Raw genomic sequence first — 19,561 nt, 5'->3', positions numbered from 1 at the left:
GCACCTTGTTACAAGCAGGGCAGAAGCAGGAGGCTGGGGGTAGCACTGAAGCCTGCTGAGAGGTCAAGATGGGAACTGAACAATGTTCCTGAACTTAGCGACTCGCGGTCACCGGCGCTCTTAGCAGACCGAGGACAGGGTGGATGAGCGGGGACCACATGCCAAGGTGATCTGGGCGGTTCTTGGGGCAGAGGACAAGCAGAGAGGGGGGAGGTTCTTTTCAGTGGGAGATACTTGACCTTGTCTGCGTCCATGGAAAGGTTCTCATTGAAACTGAACGTCGGGGAAGGGGACAGTGACAGTCCCGAAGGGCGCAGGGGGAGCTTTATGCGGGCGATGGGGCTGACCTGTTCTACCTAGAAGCGGGAGATGCGCACAGGGACCCCCTCAGCGGCTGCGGTGAGGAGGGGCCGCCCCTTTTCTGGCTGGTGAAGACCCTGTTTTTAAGTTGTCCGAGTCCTAAATGAGCTCAGCTGTGCCTGGTCACTGGCATCGCTTCCTCGCGTCCTGGCACGTGGCTGGCGGTTTCCGGTGTGATTCTGAGTCTTCCCCTTCGCGCCCGTGGGTATGTGAGTGAGAAATCGGGAGACGCTTCAAAGGGCAGTGGCGAGTGAGACGCCAGGGAAGTGACACGCTTCCCTGCGGTCCTTGAGGGCTACACTGCAGTCCGAGGCCGTCTGGGGACGTCTAATGCCCTTCCCGGACTGTTGGCCAGTCACGTCCACACCGTTCCAGCCCCGCCGCTGCTGAGCGCCTGCTGCCGCGCGGGCGCCGAGGAACAGGGGAGGCGCCTTAGCGGACTTACCTTCTCGGTTACATAATGACTTTGAGGTACAACAAATCAAGGGCCATAAACCCCGTTAGTTCAGGCGGTGAGTAAACTACAGGAAATGCCATTTTCTGGATTCTTCACGCTCAGGCTTGAGAGGGGGCGCAAGAGAAGGAAGGGGCTGCAGGGAGGCGGGCAGGGAAGGACGCAGCAGCAGAGTGGGCGGGAAACTGCAGGACGCCTTTGGGAGGCCAGAAGGATGATTACGGTAGAAGGCAATGAAGTCACAGGAAGCAGCAGAAGGAAGTGTTTTGGGGGGATGAAAGAATCATTCGTTTAGGGTCTCGGAGTTCTTCGGCACAGATGTCCAGTCAGATCATGAAGGGCGGCTGCTGGAGGAGCCAGCAAGAACCCCCCTCCCCCCAACGTGCTGAAGAGCGGGTCCCGGCTGGGTCTCCCCGAGGTCTGGGGTCCCCCCATCAACAGCCCAGGACCGAGGCGGCTGAGGCGCCCTGACTGTTGAGGGTCCTCCAGTAGCAGAAACCGGGCAGCCTGAGGCCAGCAACCGAGACGGCGGCCCCACGCGCGCGGGAGAGCTGCAGCTTCGAGTCCACCGCGACTCTACTCGGCCTCTGCCCTCGGCACCTGCACAAGCTCCTCAGCTTACTCTGCAGTCCATCGGGCAGGTCTCTAGGCCAGGGAGTCGGCTTCTAGGTTTTGATGCTGGACAGGGAAAAGGTCGGACGTGCCCCTCCCAGGGCCAGGCCTCGGGGTGCTGCCAGGAGGCAGGAAGCAGATGCAGCCACTTCCTTCTGGCAGAGCCGCCCTGTCCTCCTCCCATTGCCTTCACATCTCCTTAGCCCAGACCGTCTCTCCCTCTGGAAAGAAATCATCTGAGGGAGGACAAGATGAGGGGAAAGAAATCAATGAAACCTTAGAGAAATAAAATTTATTATGCAAATGGCTCTTCAAGCTAGAGCCCGGGAAGCTGTGCGTCCCTGCACCACGGGCCCCGGTCGGAGTGGCACACCCACGGGCAGAAAACTGGCCTTTCGAAAACAGTATCTCAGAGGCCCCTCAGACGGGGGTTCGTTTTTGAAATACTCGATTCCAGTAGCTCATCAGCTGGTGGCTGAGGCTGACACCGAAGGCCAGTTAAGGCACCAGGGGCCCGGAGGCGGCGGCCGGAGAAGGCGGGCCGGCAGTCTTGCTTCGAGGGTAGTAGTAGCTGGTGAGGACAGTCAAGGAAGAGGTAGGATCACTTCAGAATCGACTTGACTAAAGCGACTGTTCTCTAGCAGTGACGGAAATCGCCACTCCAGCAGTCCCGCGCCAGCACCCAGCCCCTCCGCACTGCTCGTGCGCCTCACCGCCTTGTCGCTTTTGTTGTCTGAGGTACTGACTTTTTTTTTTGACACTGGTTGACTCATGCAAGCTTTTAAAGCGATTTAAATATCCTGAAAAACCACTGAGTAAGCTAATTTTGATAAGTAAAAAGATGGACTTTCTGCAGGATTACAGCACTTGGGGGTCAATTCAGCTGCTGCTTATGATTTTGGATTCAATACAGCAGTTCAAACAATGCTAATTTACACAGCAAGGGGATCATTAGAAGAAAATACTGTTCCAGCAAAACTAGATTACATCCTGATGGACAAAATGAATGTTCACACTGTGTCTTAAGAATAGGCTGAGAAATAATTTGGATAGGCTGAGAAATAGTTCACTTGTTTGTTTGCCTAATTGTTTTTGGTTTTTTGCTTAATTGTTTCAGCTAATAGAATGAAGTTCTTAGAATTAGATGTTGGGCTACAGACCTAAGGAGTCTCTAGAGAAGTGCTGTGAAAAGGATTCAGTATGTTATCAGATGTCAGCTGTTGGATTAAGTCCCCCCTTTTATCTAGCTATTGGCACCCAGCATTTCTAATTTTTTTAAAAAAGATTTATACAAGAACCAGGGTACAGGCCAGATATGCGGGAGGGTGAGAGGATCCACCAGAGCCAGAGCAGGGAACAGAACAGGCAGACTGACGAAATACACTGCTGAGGGGAGCAGCGGGCGAGACAGGAGCGGTCTGCTGCGCCATGTGGGACCCTCACCAGCTGGCCGGGATGGAACCAGTGCTGCTGAGGCTGCGGATAGCTTCACAGCGCTGCGTTCAACTGCCTGCACCACCAGGGAGGCCCAGCATTTCTAATTTTGAGAACGTCATTCTATTAACCCAGCATTTCTGGGTGCCAATAGCTAGAGTGTATCTCCTAATACAAGTCAGGAAGTGCTTGTTGAAGAGGGGCACAGAGGGATAAGTGGCAAAAAGAGGACTTATCCTTAGGGTAAACAGTGATTCCGGGAAATGCCGGACGTTTCCCTTGAGTTGGGAGCGCGCACCCCGAGGTTCCCGGAAGGATACATGTAGGTCGGGATGCCTTTTGCAGCCAGATGCTTCCGGATAAGCCGCTCGGTGCCGTACCAGTTAAAGCCTTTTGTGGTGTGTCCGATGCGTGGAAGGTGAACGCTTGCTGTTAGAGAGAGGAGAGCGTGACATCTTCATCAAAAACTGGTTAATGGATACAAAATATACACAGGAGCAGACAATCTGTACTCTGTGGCTGCCAAGAGACAGGATGTACGTGACCACGGAGTGTCCCTCTCCCAGCGCACAATCGCCATGTCCACAATGGTGGGGAGGTTATAATAGAAGAAAAGGTCTGTGGAACGCAGGACCTGTGCACTTGGGAAATAGAATATGATCAAGAGATTGAAACAGGAGTCAACAAGCGCTGAGACAGAGTCTGGACACTGAGCTCGACAAAGCAGACTGACTGTCCAGAGAGGGTCTGCAACGGCCTCTCCCAGAGGCAGGGCCCGTGCACGCATCTCTGCTCAGTCACCTGCAGAGCTGGGGTGCAGACACCCCCACTGGGAAACAGTCCGCAGAGGGCGCTAGAGAGAAAAAGGGTTGAGCACGTACAAACACTGTGGTGGCGGCTACTCTGGCCCTTGTCCTGGGTTCACACCACATCCCTGGAGACAGAAGGCCCCTAGTCCCAAGCACAGACGGCAGAGCTCACCTTTCCTTTCCTTTGCTGCTACGAATATCTTCCTCAGGCCCTCTTCCAGGGCCGCCATCTTAATGCCGGACAGGACGTTGGTGTGGTCGCGGTGCTGAGCCACAATCAAAGCTAACTGGGCGGGACAAGCAGTCATGATCAGTGAAAGCAGGGGACGCGTTGTCCAGGGGGCACAGCCCTTTACTGGCCCCTCCGCATTGGCTCCATCTCTCTCGGATGCTCCAAGTAGCCACGTCCTACCACATGATGACTTCACACCCTTCCCTGTACTTGTTTTGTGGTAACTGTTTTCCTTCCTCTCTTTAACAAGTTTCAGCCAGGATCTAAGACCTGCTGTCCTTTCTAAGTGCTCTCAAGTAGGGAAGGACTTGGAGGGTCTTGCACTCTGGCCTCCAGCTGAGGCCAGTCGGCTCCATGCCCGCAGGGTGAGCTGTCTTCCCTCACTCTCAACTAAGCCCTGAGAGAACAGAGGGCCAAGAACCTCCCTCCCCCACTGCTCTGCCTAAGCAGGGGGCGGCTGGGACTGAAACCGCTAGTCCAACCTGGACCTGCCGTTCCACCTGCCCTAGGCTGTTCTCGAGCCGCCGCATCATTCTTTCCTGAACAGTGTGGAGATGCCTGGGTGAGCAGAGCCCCCAGCCTCAAGCAAGGTGCCCTTTTAGCCAGATAGCGCCTCTTTCAGTCACTAAGATTTGGCACTACTGTGAATACAGATTCAGGCCTTGGCGAAAGGGGAAGCAGGTGTGGTTCATCAAGCACCTCACGGGAGGTGCAGGCGGGGAAGCAGGCCCGTGGCTTCGGTGTGTGCTTGCAGAGCACTTCCTGTGAGCCGGCTGCTGGCGAGGGGCTTTGGCGGGCAGCGTGGGGGCAGGGAGTGGAGGATGAGGCCCACCTGCTTGTAGGGGTTGGATTGTGCCCCCAAAATTCATGTTAATTTCTTAACTGCTGAGGGTTAGAACTTCGTTTCTGGAAACAGGGCCCTTAAAGGGATTGGGAAGTTAAAACGAGGTCTTGAGGATGACCTAGCCCGGTCTGGCGGGTGCCCTTGTAAGGGCGATGCCGGGAAGCGCCTGCCCAGAGAAACAGTGGCCGGCAAGCCCAGGAGAGGCTCAGAGGAGCCACCTGGCCGGCTTCTCCGCCTGAAGCCTTCAGAACTGGGAGGAAATAAATTTCCTTTTTTCTAAGCCACCCAATCCATGGGAGAGCGCCCAGGGGCAGAGGCTTCAAGAGATGACAGGAACTAAATCTTAGCTCTGAAAAGGGGTGCATTTTACTTACCAAATCTTGCCCTTTGCTTCTCGACTCTTTATCATCAATAGGAAATAAAAGGACTCCTCCCAAACTCAGGTCTGAGGTAGAATAAACGGGGAGCAACAGAAGGAACGTCAGGTCACCGGGGGCTGAGGCCGGCGACAGACTATTCTGAGTCCTCCTAACGCCCGCTGAAAGGCGAGCAGGCGCGGCTTCCGTGTACCTTCTCTCTCCTGGCCTCAGTCACTGCCCCGGGTACTCATTTCATTCCTCAATTCCCTTCCCTTGAAAGCTTTTACTTTAAAACTGTGGTGAGATACACACAGCATACAACTTACCATCTTAACCCATTTGCTTCTTCCAGACTGCCCTTCCCTAGCGAAGGACAGCCACACCCACGCCACCCCCGAGATCGGGGTCTACTAAAATCTTAGAAAAGGGCTCAGAAAAATCAACTGAAAGCAAAATGGTCAGTCAGGGCCTCACGGTGTGTTACTATTTACTCACTCTCTTTAAAATCAGCAGGTCTCGAACCACAGCGAGTTAAGAAGGCCCCTCGGACCAGGCCCTAAAGGCCTCTTCAGAAAGCTGACATCCAGGTGAGTAACATCCACCTATTTCCCCTGTATCCCCGTCACTTTAGCCTGGAAAGACAATGCTCTAACCCTAATGCCACAAAGCATGGGTGCTGGGAAGTTCAAGACGGCTGGAGCTGCCACATGATGCCTCGGTCTCTTGGCCCTGGACACAGGCCCTCAGCAGCCCCTGCCCTAACCAGTGACCTCCCCAGCAGCCTCCTCCTGGCCTAGGTAACATAACACCAAGAGGACATGCTCCCAGGCGTCCTGCTTGCTTCTGTAGTGTATTCCGTGAGGACAGGACCCCCCAACTAGCTGACAAGTGCCGGGCACACCCCTCGCCCATCCGCTGGGGCCTCTCCACCATGCCAACAACTCCCATCTGTCCACTCTCCCCAGGTGGGTTCTGGAAAACCTGGGTGACATCTCAGACCCACGGTTTACTGATGTCCTTAAAACATCCACAAGCCCAACCATTATTGAGGCGGCTCTGCGGAGTCACTTGAGCCCCCTCAGGATCTATTTTCACCCGTGGGGGAGGATCTGACCCTCCTACTCTAAGGCGGGCTCACAAAGGCATCGGCAGCTGAAGCATGAAAGGGTTCTACCTAACTGGACAATTTCCTTCACCAATGAGGCTAAATTCAAGTCCTAGCTTATAAGATACCAAGGATAAAAGACGAGAGAAATGCTGGCTGGATGTGAGGATAATCGAGAACAAAGCATAGCGGTCGGGTTCCTGTCACCAAGACATGATGCAAACCCTTTCAGCCGCCCTCGGAGGAACAGCAGATGCGTGTCGTCCTAGACGGCGCCTCCACCAGCACACCCGACACCCGGAAACCTGCGAAGCCCTCCCCCAGGCTCTTCCCGCAGAACCGGACAGCTGGTTCGTGAGTCACCTTGGGGCCCAATCGTCGCCCTCTGTCTTGTTTCTGCCGTATCTGGGTGTCTAATGTGGGGTCCAGTGCTGCTCAAAACCTCAGAAAAAATTGCAGCGTAACTGCAGAATTCAGGTTCCCATCCAGGACAGGACATGCACACCCCACTCGGGGACGCCCCCATCTTAAACACCCACTCGGGGCCTCGCCCCCGTTACCACTTCAGTGCCTCACGCTGCAGACCCTGCTTTTCCCTTCCCCCCAGATACTCCTCTCTAGGTCCCTTGTTTCTGGCAATTCCGTCTTCCTCCCAGATGCCTCTGCTGCCTGCCCCACACATCGCTGCCTGCCTCCCTCGCCGGGTCAGCACGGCCCAGACGGCCCTCTCCAGCCTGCACCTCTAGCTCCAAACAGTGAGCGGATCAATACCTAGACCTGAGTCACTTAGTCAACCCACATGAAACCCCTCTTTCAGGACCCGGTCTGAGGAAACAGTCACCCGAATAAGTCCTTCCATCCGCCTTCACGCAGGAGAGCTGGCTTTTCCTCACTCTGCTGTCCCAGCCGAAGGGCCCTTCGACTCCCCCCAGCCCCCCTGCTAAATGCCAGGGATCCTTTCCCCCTCGCAACCTGGTGATTTCTGCACCTAAAAAAAAATTCCCTTCTCTGTGCCAAGCGAGACAGATTTGCCTTCCAAGTTCTCCTAGTCCCAAAGGCTTTACTTTGTCTCCAGGAGGGGCCGCGCCCAGCCCGCACTGACGTCCACACATCAGCACCACCTCAGCTCTCGTTCCTAACGCGCGTCTGCTGTCTCCCCGCCCAGGTCTCTGACCACCTCAGAGGCAACTCCTTGTGAAGCTGGGGGGAGCTGGGAAATACTGCCGTGGCCTTCACGCCAGCGCGTCAACATTCAGCACCCTGCTCCCGGCCCCACGCAGCAGCTGGCGTGAGCACTACTCCCAGCTCACAGCGAGGAAGCGGGCACAGGTGCGTAGGGCACGCGCCACACAACCAGCTCCCTGACGAGACCCCAGCTGCCTCTTCCTGCTCCTCAGCTAACGCCTCACGCCCTGCGTACCCTCCTCTCCGCGTCCATCCCAAGCCCTTCCCTCCGCCTCGCCGCTTACCTTCCATCTTCCCGGCCAGCTCGTAGATTTTCCGCGGCTCCGTGGACCGTGTTTCCAGAGCTGTGAACAGGCCGCCTCGGCCCCAGCGGCCAGAGTCATCTGATGGGAGGGAAAACGCGCACCTGTCGGCGGCAGTGTTCGTTCTGCACGGGCGCTGACGGGGTGCGGGGGGGAGTCCGTTCTGCACGGGCGCTGACGGGGTGCGGGGGGGAGGTTGCCTAACGGACTCGGGAAGAACGACTGGTCAGAGGAAAGAAATAAATAGCTAATCTTTCTAGTGCTTTGGATTTCTCCACCATGTTTCAGTTTTCTGAGCTATACCTGGCCTCCGAACAGGACAGCACTGGAAAAGTGAGCGTTGGAAGAGCAAAGCCTCTAGATACACCGGAGAGCTACAGCACCCGGGGTGCACAGCACAGGCCTCCACGATGCGGGGGGGGGGGGGGGTGTCACACCCTTACTCAAGTGGGCACCCACACGGTGCGTCAGCAGCTTCTGTTTGTAAATCACCCACTCTGTCCTACGTGTCCAGCTGCCCTCGGTTGTAGCAGTGGCAAAAAAAAAAAAAAACCTGCTCCCTCAGTTTATTCCCCAGTGCAAGGAGAGCCCAACAGGTGCTTTACATGTCAGGCCGTCAGATGTGTAAAAAAGTGAAAGAAGAGGAACTAGAGACAACAGCCCGTCCCCACACCTCTGCTATGGGAGCAGCAGACACCGAACAGCGGGGCTCTCTGGGGAAGTGAGGAGCCAGGAGCGCGCCGGGTCCTGCTTCTGGTCAGAACCCTCGGTGCGGAGAACAGGCGGCCTCGGCCGCTACACGGATGAGGGCGGGGAGGCTGGGGAGTCGGAGCCCTGCCGCCGGCCTGTGCGCCCCCACCCCGCCCCGGCTCCTACCCACACAGTGCACCACGATGGCGTCCTCCGGCCCGGCCTGCGGGTGGGTGACGTCGCCGCTCAGGTACTTGATGGACGTCGAGTCCGGGTCTTCATGATCCAGCTGGGCCGGGCGCTCGTCTTCCCCACCCGTCAGGTCCTCGGGCTCGCTTTCCTCGGAAGGCAGGCAGGCGGACCGGTAGTTGTTGGACTCCCACCAGGCCATCCTGCGGCGGGCCAGAGAGGAGATCAGCCGGGCCCAGCGCGTCTCCCCTGAGCACACGGCGTGCTGCTAGTCACAAGTGCCGAGTGCCGAGGGGAAAGGCGACTCGAAACCCCCTGACTGAGGTTTGCTGCCTCCTTATAAATGAATGAGAAGCCTGGCTGATCGCCTGATGCCTGCTGACTCTACTGCAATAATGAGCCGCCACCACGTCGGCTCCCGAGAACGTAACCAGCCGATGTTCAAGGCAACCACTCTTTGTCAGGCGGCGACAATAAAATCTCAAAATCTTGCTTCCACTGAATGCGCCTTCTCTGCCCTAGGCCTCCGGACTTTCCACTGAAGCAGACGCTTCCTCTTCAAGAGTGTATTCCCTCGCCAGGAGGCGCTGTGACCTGCACAGACGTGTCCTGCGCTGGGACGGTCAGCTCTGGGCGTGCTGACCAGCAGCAGCTCCTCTGCCGACTGTGACCCCGAGGCTGAATAACAATACCCACGACCCGAGGAAAGAGACAAGTGTAAAACAGCGCACACGTACTTTTTCTTATGTTCGGCTTCTTCCTTTTTCCTTTGCTTCTCCTCCATCAGTCTCCTCCTCTTGGCCGCGGCTTCCTGTCTCTTTCTCCTCCTGTGCTCCAGCTCCTCGGGGCTAAGAACCCGCCTCCTTTTGGCCACCTCCACGAGCCCTGGCATGACAGCCTGCGGGGAGAGTGCGCGTCCCTCAGCCCCGGGTGCTCGGGGCTTCACCGGACACTGCAGCTCCGCGCCCCCGGGGGTGGTGGACGTGGGGGCAGCACACTCAGGGCAGGCTCAGAGCCCACGTCTGGGGGGGTGTGGGGACCAGGGGCGCTGGGCTTGGCCAGGGCACAGGTGAGGCTGGGCAGCTGCGCGTCGTTTGGGTTCATTTCGTCAGCAATGAGGTACCCCAGGAAAGTAAATTTTAATTTCACGCATAGCCTGCAAGATGCCATTTTTTAGGCAAACCTTCCTATAACGTAGTGTATCATTCTTAAGCAGAGTATTTCAACACCCTGCGGCTCTGTCAGCATCAGGACTGTCTCCGTGACTGTCAGCATCTGACGAGCGCAGTCTAAGCCCCATCGCTGTGCCCGCCACCTCTCAGGGTCGCCGCCGCGGGCCCCCGCGGCGGGCTGTGGTGTAAACTGACCCCTCCGGTAGCTCGGGGCAGGGCTATCACCCACCTCAGCTTGTGAAACACACGCCCTCTGCTTGTGCTTTTATGCACAGTTTTCCTACGAGGCTACATAGTTACTTATGATTAAACTTCAACCGATACTTACACGCGCGTTTCTTAACAGATCACTCCCGGATCATTGTTCTGCTCTTAGGGTGAGTTTGGAAAAATCATTCTTTTACATAAAACAATCGTCCTTACACTGCCTTTATTTCGAAGCAGCCGACCTCCTTGGCTTGTTTCCTCCAAAAGGGTTTTCTGAAGATTCACCAGCTGCTCAAATGATTCTCTGTCCTCTTTACTAGGTTCTTTAGAATAATCTTTACCTTCAAATAAGTACATGTGGTTTTCTGAAAACGTGAAATACACAAGAGAAAAACGTTAAACACTGAAGAAAAACGGGTCAGTACTATCGACCGGTAACCAGGGCGGAGGAGAGCAGCCCCTGTCCTAAACGGGCTCGGGCCTGCCTGTGCTGGGGTCACCTCGCCAGCCCCTCGGCCACGGTGGGCTGGGGATGCCACACGTGTGCTTTTCAAAAGAGCGGAGCTCAGATGGTCTGAGTCGGGGGAAGGGGGTACCTCCACCTGCTGAGCCTCACGGCGCACCCCTCATTCTTCACTACTCCTCAGCGTAGCTCTGCCTGCCCACAGGGTCGGCTGGTGAAGGTAACAGGCTATGCACCGTCCCTCAGTCACGGTTCAACTGGCAGATTTTGCTACCACTGTGCCAAAGCAGTGCACATTCAGTAGGGACAGGCCTTAGATCTAGTGTTGCTCTTTCCCCCCAGGCTTGCGCATGCAGTGAAACACTCGCACGATGCCAGGCGAGGCAGCAAGCCATGGCCCCCGCGGCGACGCCAGGCAGACCACCAGCACCCCGCGTGCACCGCCGCCAGCGGCCTCAACTCGGGCATTTCCAACTTAGGGCAGGTCCTCACGATGCAACCTCAGCATAATGTGAGGAAGTTCTATACTCAGAACACACTGTGACTATTCCAGAAGGGTGGCAAGGAGTATTAAAAGGAATGAGGGGGAAATCTGAGAATGTAAGAGTCACAACTACAATCCTCAGATGTACACTATTCTTTACACTCCCCTGAGCATCTTCACAAGCCTCACCCCAGTCCTGGTGTAACAGCCCTTATCAAGGGGGAAGTAAGTTCAGATGGAGATCAGGGGACCCCCCAGTTCTCACTGCTCATCAATAAGACGAAGGCTTTTCTGATGACTCTGGGTGGACCCGCTCAGGGCTGTGTGTCCAGAGGATGGAGGACACAGGCCAGCGGTGACAATGACCAGAGTGTCACCTGGAGCAACTGGGCCTGTCACCTTAGTGCTCACGCCTGATGCTTCTGCAGCTGAGCAGGGCGGGGACTGACACGCCATTTCGCAGATGAGGACACAAGGGCTCCGAGAGGTGGGTGGTCTGCCGGGATCACGGGTCGACGATGAAGCCGTGACAGGTCAGAGCAGCCCCCAGAGCGCGCAGGGAGCAACTCTAAAGCGAAGCGGCCTTACCAGCACATTACCCCAAAAATGTCTTTTCGCTGCATTATGAAAGCAGCGATAAGTATGTTTTCCCTGGAGAGCGGGAAAGCAAAACATTTTCGTTCTCAAGAGATCAATCGCTTCGCACTTGTACCCAAATCCAGCCAGCTGCAGTTCTAATTGGCATCTGCTAATTAAATCAGCAGGGGCCCCGACGAGGTGCTCCATCCACAAGTGGGAGGTAAAGAGCGGGGAAGTGTCAAGTCTGATCGGCGCGCGCGTCCGCCGGCACGTGACTCTCCACTCACACACAGGCTGTTAAAACCCGGCACTCGAGATGAAGCGGCCTGTTCTGTTCCGGCTGGCTTCTCAGTGTGACTGGGGCCGCGTTCATTACTGCCACTGCTCTCACTGGTAATCATTCCCCCGTCTCTGCAGCCGGGAGGGGCTCGGGCACCCCCAGGCCGGCCCTCGCCGACGTCCCGTCAGCGGACCTGTGCGTATTTGTCCAAGACAAAATTCCAGATTTCAATACCATGGGGATCCCTTCTGGCGGTTGGGCTGCCTGAAAAAAATCTATTTTGGGGCAGATGAACTGACAGAGAACTGTAATTATTTCTTCTGGAAAACAGTAAGGTTTTGTTTTGTTCTAGTAAATGCTACCAAAAGCAAGCTGATGTTAGTTTAGGCGCCACAGAAATGGGTTAAGTGTCCATGTTCCATCCGGGTTGTCGGAAGTCATGACGGATTTTTTCTGTTGTTCAAGCAAAAATGCGTCATGATTTTTCCGACAACCCGATGTAATGAAACGTGACTTGAAAACAGGTCGCCTCTCCCGAAGCCACCCCTTCGTGGTGGCAGATGGATTTTAAAAAGACCGAAGAGGCACCAGTGGATGGAAATGTACATAACTGCAGCCGAGGGGGCGGGAGCGCCGGGAGCAGGACGCGCCAGGGGCGGCACGAGGCACGGCGCGGGGTGCAGGAGACCCGGCTGGGCTCGCAAGCAGCAGGAGCACGGTGGGCCCCACGCCCCGTGTCTCTGCGGGTTACACCGGCCGCCCTCTCCTTTTCAACGAGACCCAGTCGGCCTCCCCTGCGGACACTCGAGCTGCCAAAGACGCCAGGCGCAGACCCCGGAACCAGGACCAGGGGCCCGGCCCAGCAGCCTGGTGCGTCTCTCGCGTCACACGCCGGGGCCGGCAGGAAAACACCAGGAACAAGAGATTCCGAAACCAAGTCCTAAAAAGGGGGAAGCAGCGGGAGCAGAGAGAGAACGGGGCAGGGGAATACTTTCTTAAAGCGATGAGGATAAATATCCCCCTGGGGCGGCTCCCTGAGGATAGCACAGCCCTATAATGAGAAGGGATGCGCTTAAAGTAACGAGAAAACAGCGAAGATCTTGAAGAATAAAAATGCGACATAATGTAAATTCCTAAAGCCGGAGTCCCGGGCCCTCACGCCAGCCACCCCGCTGCAGGCGCCCACATGGCCAGTCACCCCAAGCCAGGCTGGCAACACAGCCAGGGGTTGGCATGGCACAACCTCCGGCTGCAGGCCGGGAGGAAAGTGACCACCTGACACCAGCTGAGCCGCCCCGAGCCCACACTGGAGAGGGGCCCAGGAGAGCGGAGAGGGCTCTGCGCAGGGTGCACAGATAAAATGTCCCCCCCAAAAGGCCAATCCCAAGGGAGAAAACAATGAAGGGAAAACACAGGGCCTGGCCGGGCAGGGCTGCAGCTCCCAAGGATCTGGAAGGAAGAGACTGGAAGCGGCCGGGTGCTGGGAAGGCGTTGCTTCTGGGGGCAGACACACAGCTAGAGGGGCGGGGAGGGCCCTTGGCAGTCCTGGGGCAAAGGAAGCGCATGAGCAGCGGCGACAGACGTGAGACCCGAAGCCAGGACACCCCAGGCCCTGGAGGAAAAGCAGCCGCCTTGTCTCCCTTTTGGGGGGGCTTCGCACTGGGACTAGAAAGCCTGCCCAGACCCTCGGCGCTCTCGCCCTGCCGCGCGGAACCTGCTGGCGCTGGAGCAGGTCGGTCAAGGGCCTTCAAAACAGCCGTAAGACACGGGGCAGCAGCCTCCGGAGCCGCAGAGTGACAACGCACTTCCGCCCGGGAATGCGAGACCGCGCCCTGGAGATATCTGGGCGAAATACTGACCAATTCGGAAAAAAGACCAAGCCATTTGGCGATGCCTATGTGCACGCGCGCCCACACACGCGTGATGAGCACACACAGCCGCAGCCCCGCGATGTCAGGGGGCGCCTCGGAGCCCCGAACAAGCACCGCCACGGCCCGCGCTCGCCAGCGCAGGGGACTCTTGCCCGCCGGCTGCCCATTTAAACACAAACCCTCGTCCACTCAGGAGCCACGTGGGCGAGGCCGCGCAGGCAACAGGACACTGGACGGATGCGGAGGCGCTCGCAGCCCAGCCACAGGCCACAAAACCCTCCTGCCGAAGCTGCCTCCGCATGAAGGCCCCCGACGGGGCCCAAGCTCCACCAGGAAGCGGGCAGCCTCCAGCTGGGGAGGAAGAGAGCTGGGCCCACACGCGTCCTGGATGGTGCGCTCAGGGTGTGCAGGAGACACCCCAAGGGGAGCGAGGCCTCTCCTGGGAGCTCAGCTCCCCACAACCCTGCGCCCGGTCCCGCCTCTACTCACCCCCTTCCTCCTGCTCCGTGGTTCCTTCTGCAGCCGGTGTCGGGGCGGCAGAGACCCACTGGCCATCTTGAGTCTCCCCCAAAATAGACTCCAGGTCGACCTCGTCCACGGTGCTCCCCTCGGAGGACAGCAGCTTATCCAAGCCGAACTTGAGGATCTCGCTCAACTAGGATGAAGAAAACAGAAACGTCTAGTTGACTCTCAGGAAAAGGAACACTGGGGCACCAGTGGTTGCCACGCGGCTTAACTCCACAGCACGTGGTCAGTGCTCCGTCCCCCGCGACGGGCGACAGTGACAGCCGGGACAGCGGGTGCCAGGTGAGCGAAGGTGTGAAACGACCAGCTTGGGCTCTGGCTGGTCTCAACAGCACATGAGCCTTGTTTTGGGGGGAACGGTAACTCCTGCGTCATGCACAACGCTTCTGATGTCCCTCGCAGCACCCCCGTCTCCTCCAAACTTCTTAGAAGGCAGCAGAGGAAGCCTCGCTGCTCCTGCTAACCCAATGCTTTCCTGTGGGATCTGCCCCCTGCCACGGTGCTCTGAGGACCCCACCTCACAGGGACCAGAGAGAACGCCCGGTCAGTGGCCCCGTCTCAGTCCTACCCTCCCTGATATCCCTCCAGCAGCAACGCTCCTGCTTCTGCTCTTCCCTGTCTCTCACACCTAAGCCTAATCCCTGCGCTCCAGGAACCACCCAAAGGGTCAGGTCACTCTTCCTGGCGTGCGCGTCCTCCTGATGGCCGTGGGAATCGCCCTGTCCTTGATAGGGTAGTCAAAGCACCTGCACCCATGCTGGAGGGGCACCGCCCACCCTCACACCTGCATCTGCGGCCTCTGCCTGACCCGCTGGCTCTGACTCCTGGGGAGCCCGTCAGAGCGGGCCCGTGGCAGCGCGGAGCCTGGCAAAGGGCAGCTGTGCAGCTGGGGAGGGGGCGGTGAATGCGGCTCTCTTCATTCCCTTTCTTGCCCGGAGGGCGCTGCCTGTCAACCAGGACACCCCCCAACATGGACGCCACTCTCATACCTGGAGGTCAGTGCCGGCCGCAGGCTTCTGGCCCCCCAGCGTGAAGTGGCCCCCTTCCATGATGGCGGTGGTGAGCTGCAGCTTGGAGGCCGCTCTCCTGTAGACTATCTCTTCCACGGTGTCTCGGCCGATCAGCCGAATGACTTTAACAGTCCTGTGCGGAGTCAGGGGAGAGGCGGGGGCTGAGTCTGCGGAGCCCCGGCACACGGAGGGCGACCCCAGCCGGTCGGGGCACAGCAGCGGGGGCGCGCCTGCCCATGAAGCGTCCATCATGGGGGACAAACCTCACTGTCCCCGAGCCTTCCTGACACTCAAGGGGCAGGTGACGCGCTCACACCAGGACCCCTTATGGGGCCTACCCCTCTGGTAGGCCTGCTGTCATCCCCAGGGCGACGCCCGCCTTTGCAGTCAGCTCTCCGCAGCTGGGGTTCTCGCCTGAACGAGCCCTTCCTCAGAGGAATGCGTTTATGTAACTTCTCAAGGCTCCTAGTCCTTTCAAAATTTGATTTTGTTCTTTTTACCAAGCATGAGGACACGCTGCTCAGGGGTCAGCAGCTGAGCTGGGCCAAAGTCTAGGGGTCTCGTGACCTCCCGTCGGGACGGTCCAAGCAGGGCCCTTGGCCTCCCGTCCCTCCCCAGCCCAGAGCTGCCAGGGCGCCCGGGGAGCAGAAAGAGCTGGTCTCACTTGCTCTGGCCGATGCGGTGCGCTCTGGCGGCTGCTTGCAGGTCATTCTGGGGGTTGAAGTCGCTGTCCACGAATATGACCGTGTCGGCCGCAGTCAGGTTCATGCCGACCCCACCTGCGGGTGGGCGAGCAGCCACATGTCAACAGTGGGCGGGCTGGCAGTGCAGACACAGTGACCAGCGAGACGTACAGGGGTCCATCGAAACAGTCTGGGCTCATCCTTCCAAAGGGCATCTCGCCCCCAACTCGAGGGCCTGGAGAGGCTGAAAGTGCTGCCAGAACTCAGGGTGCCCGACGTGGGAAAACCAACCGCCCAGAGGACAGGGGAGCAGCAGAGGCAGAGCTCACGTCAGAGCCCTGGAGCCACCATAATTCCCTTCAGCTTAAAATCCTTGATGGGGTTTTGTTTAGAACAGTCTATGGACAAGGACGCACCGCTTTTGAGAGGCCTTGGGCTGCGGGTGCTGCCAAGGGGAGCACTCACAACAGCTGCACATCACAAGAGGAAGCAAGTTCCCTGGCACAAGTCAGGGAGCAGGGATCCCCTCAGAACATTCCCCAGCAGAGCCGTAAACAGCCTCCTTCTGGAGAGAACTTCAGTCTTTCTGTTCTGGCTTCCACACAATCAAAGAGAAGGCAGCAAAACCAGCTGTGAGACAAGAACACTCACAGAACACGCTTCTGGCCTGTCTGCGGCACTGCAGGAGACTCCCTGCACCCAAGGACTGACTAAGAGCATCACAAAGGCAGGTGACAGCCTTTTCTCTGACAGATGTGGAAACAAGCACAAACCTTACTGCCTCCTGTAGGAGCGTCATGGCGCACGTCTCAACAAGCCAGCCCGGAGGGCCTGCTCCTACAGCCTGAACCAACGACCAACCTCTGGAAGGGTTACCCTCTCTAAAGACTGATGACCGAGAGGTGCTGAACTACCCTTGATGATGATGACAGCTTCACTAGTGCGGGGCTCGCTACCTGCCGACGCTGTTCTCAGCACTTGATGGATAGTAAATCCCTGAATCCTCAACAATCCTGAGTAGTTACTATTACGCTACCTATTAATACTCTATTATCCATTATCCTGATTTTGCAGATGTTGAAACGGAAGCCCCGGGATGCCAAGGGAACCACCTGAGGTTGCACAGTTCAACCCCCCTGGCTCCGGGCCTGTGCTTTACCACGACATGCCGTGACACCCCCGCCCCATGCTTACTCCACTGCAGAGCGCAGCATGAAAACAACTCCTTCCTGGGCTAATGTCTAGTTTAGTTCTTCACCACTGAGGGATGACTCTAAAGTCAGCCACAGCTGCACTTGCTGGGGACACATTCCCGGGCTCGCCCTGCCACCTGGTGGCGGCAGGACTCAGTCACGGAGATACTTGAAGGCTGGAGTGAAACCTGGGAAAGAAACGCTACAGCTGCAAGTCCACGGCTAATACGCGACGTGTTTGGAAAGGCTCATGTCCAGAGCTGCTGACTCCTTAAAAGATTACTGTTTCAACTGATTCTAAGTATTCCAAGATAGTTTAAACACGGAGCTCTCAGGCCTCACTGGTTGCGCAAGGGGATAAGCACAGCACTATGAAGCAATCCGCAGCCTCTGCAGCACAAGTTCGATCCCCGATCCCCGGCCAGCCAGGGAGCTACCCACATGGTGCAGCAGATCACTCCTGTCTCGCCCACTGCTCCCCTCAGCAGTATATTTTGGTCAATCTGTTCTGTCTGGTGAATCCTCTCACTCCAACTCCCCCCGTACCTCTGGCCTGTACCCCAGCTCTTGTATGCATAATAAATAAATCTTTTTTAAAAAAATTAAAAAAAAAACACGCGGAGATCTCTAATGTTAGACATTTAAAACATACCGCTGCTCTCTGCACATGAAGATGAGAAAACCAGCAGCGCCTACAAGAGCTCTTCCCCCACACTGGAGGCGCCCTCGCCTGGTCTTCCAGTTTCTCCCAAGACAGCTCTGACAGGGGTGGACAGTGGCTAGACTTAGGAAAGAGCCTAGATCGTAGCAGTGAGGGGGGTGGACCCGTCTGTGTAACGCAGAGCTGAGACAACACAGGTGAAACAGCTTCGGGATGGCCGCGGGTGACATCAGACACTTCTTTCCCATCCCCACCCCCCCGCCCCCGTCTAGGCACTTGGTAAATGTTTTCTAAATACGAGTAAAGTCTCTTAAGAAAGCCCTTGCTCTCTCCTCAACAGAGGACACGCATTCCCCTTTCATGTTCTGGAATCTGTTCCATCAAGATTTACATCTACAAAAAGATAATGAAATTAAGAGTCTTTGAGTTCAAAACTCATTTCAGGTCTGCTTGCCCCGTGACAGAATCATTTCATCTCCAAGAAGAGATTTCAAATTACTCGCGCACTGCCGGGCACCGATGGCGGAGCACAGCCAGCGCCACACACGACAGCCGCGGTAAGTCGTAAGTAGGGTCTGTTGTAAGTAGTTCCCAAGAGCTGGCGGTTCATTAGAATCACATTTGTTAAAAACTAGAATTTACTAAGCTTTTACGACATTACTCCAGAGGTACCGATGAAGGAAAGACAACTAACAGGTACGCTACCTCTCTCCCCAGAGTCACTGTCGGGAAGGACTGGCTAAATGTGAGTAACAATTTCCACAAAATTATAAAGGTCTTTCAGATAATCCCAGGTCAGTGATCACAACAGGTCAGATTACTTTTCAACGACTCCAGGTTTCCGTCGCCTTTGAGGAGATGATCGCTTAAACGGGACGGCAAAGAGCAGCAGGCCAGAAGTTCCAGACCTTGATAAACTGAAGTCAGCAACCTCAGTTCCCCATTGTTTACGCCCCACGGTAATGACCTAACCGCTCAGAGAACTAAGGGCAAGGACTCCTGCCCGGGACACGAGAGTGCTGGCTCACCACCCCTCTGCTTCCCCCAGCCCCCGGGACCTACCTGCCCTGGTGCTCAACAGGAAGATAAAAATCGGCTGCTGTCCGAAGTTCTTAATGGCCAGGTGCCGCTCTTCGCCTCTCACGGAACCATCCACACGCTCATAGCTGTAACCTTCAGGCAGGAAAGAACAGAGACACATGAGCCCTTTCCAGGTGTTGTCTAGGGAATAAAACATTGTCGGCTCAAAACCAAATGCTAATCCTGATCCTTTCCACAAACAGACACATCCCTATTTTAAGTAAATCCTGGCGGGGGGGTGGGGGGATCTAAATTTAAGGAGCATTTCATTGTTTCAAAAGAAGAACTCAGCGTAAAAAGATCCGCTGGATTCTTAAAAATACATGCAGTGGGTATATGAGTCACTCCGCCTTTAATAGTCAACTCTAACTGACCTAAGCAACTGGGGAGCCGCGCGCGGGACCACACGTGGATAGTTCCCAGTTTTGCTGAGACAATCTCACTTGTGCGAGCAGTAAGACGAGCCCTTAGGAGCTGCTACAGAGCCTGAAGCCACCTTTCAGTGAGGCTGTGAACTCTCCTGTCATCACAGACCCTGTCAGGAAGGGGAGTTCCGTGCTCAGACCATGAGTCTGGGGGTTCCTCGTGGTGCCGATGGCATTTCCCACAAAAGCCCGCACACCAGGCTTCCTATAGGCCTGGGATCATCATGTGGCTCTGAGCTCTGCTCTGACTCATTTTGTGAAATAGTAAGTTCTGCAGCTGATACGTCTTCCCACTGATATCACAATCAACGAACATGAGCCACCCTCCCCGCTCCCACCCCATCAGACAGTCC

General features: G+C 56.5%; 1 protein-coding gene and 1 long non-coding RNA gene across 8 annotated transcripts in view; one reads left to right on the top strand and one right to left on the bottom strand.

Moving 5' to 3' along the window:
- Positions 1-1,688: 1,688 nt before the first annotated feature.
- CHD1L (chromodomain helicase DNA binding protein 1 like) overlaps positions 1,689-19,561 on the bottom strand; it is an 88,089-nt gene continuing 70,216 nt past the window's right edge. For all 7 annotated transcript variants that reach the window (XM_037498918.2, XM_037498916.2, XM_037498915.2 and 4 more), the window contains 12 exons: positions 18,766-18,876; positions 15,831-15,945; positions 15,146-15,299; positions 14,121-14,286; positions 10,171-10,319; positions 9,313-9,473; positions 8,573-8,778; positions 7,679-7,777; positions 5,120-5,190; positions 3,842-3,956; positions 3,181-3,289; positions 1,689-1,997 (listed from right to left, as the gene is read on the bottom strand). In XM_037498918.2, the coding sequence (XP_037354815.1) occupies positions 1,925-1,997; positions 3,181-3,289; positions 3,842-3,956; positions 5,120-5,190; positions 7,679-7,777; positions 8,573-8,778; positions 9,313-9,473; positions 10,171-10,319; positions 14,121-14,286; positions 15,146-15,299; positions 15,831-15,945; positions 18,766-18,876 (1,529 nt within the window). In that variant the 3' untranslated portion in view covers positions 1,689-1,924. The remainder of the gene's footprint in view (positions 1,998-3,180; positions 3,290-3,841; positions 3,957-5,119; positions 5,191-7,678; positions 7,778-8,572; positions 8,779-9,312; positions 9,474-10,170; positions 10,320-14,120; positions 14,287-15,145; positions 15,300-15,830; positions 15,946-18,765; positions 18,877-19,561) is intronic.
- LOC119235511 (uncharacterized) lies at positions 18,154-18,948 on the top strand. The gene is made up of 3 exons (XR_005122849.2): positions 18,154-18,260; positions 18,421-18,448; positions 18,541-18,948. It is a non-coding gene; the product is annotated as an uncharacterized LOC119235511 (long non-coding RNA).

This window comes from Talpa occidentalis, unplaced genomic scaffold (genome assembly GCF_014898055.3).
Source record: "Talpa occidentalis isolate TD23 unplaced genomic scaffold, MPIMG_talOcc4v2.1 talOcc4.9, whole genome shotgun sequence".
NCBI lineage: Eukaryota > Metazoa > Chordata > Mammalia > Eulipotyphla > Talpidae > Talpa > Talpa occidentalis.
The sequence above is the reverse complement of the archived record's forward strand: the minus strand, read 5'-3'. Positions and strand labels throughout refer to the sequence as shown.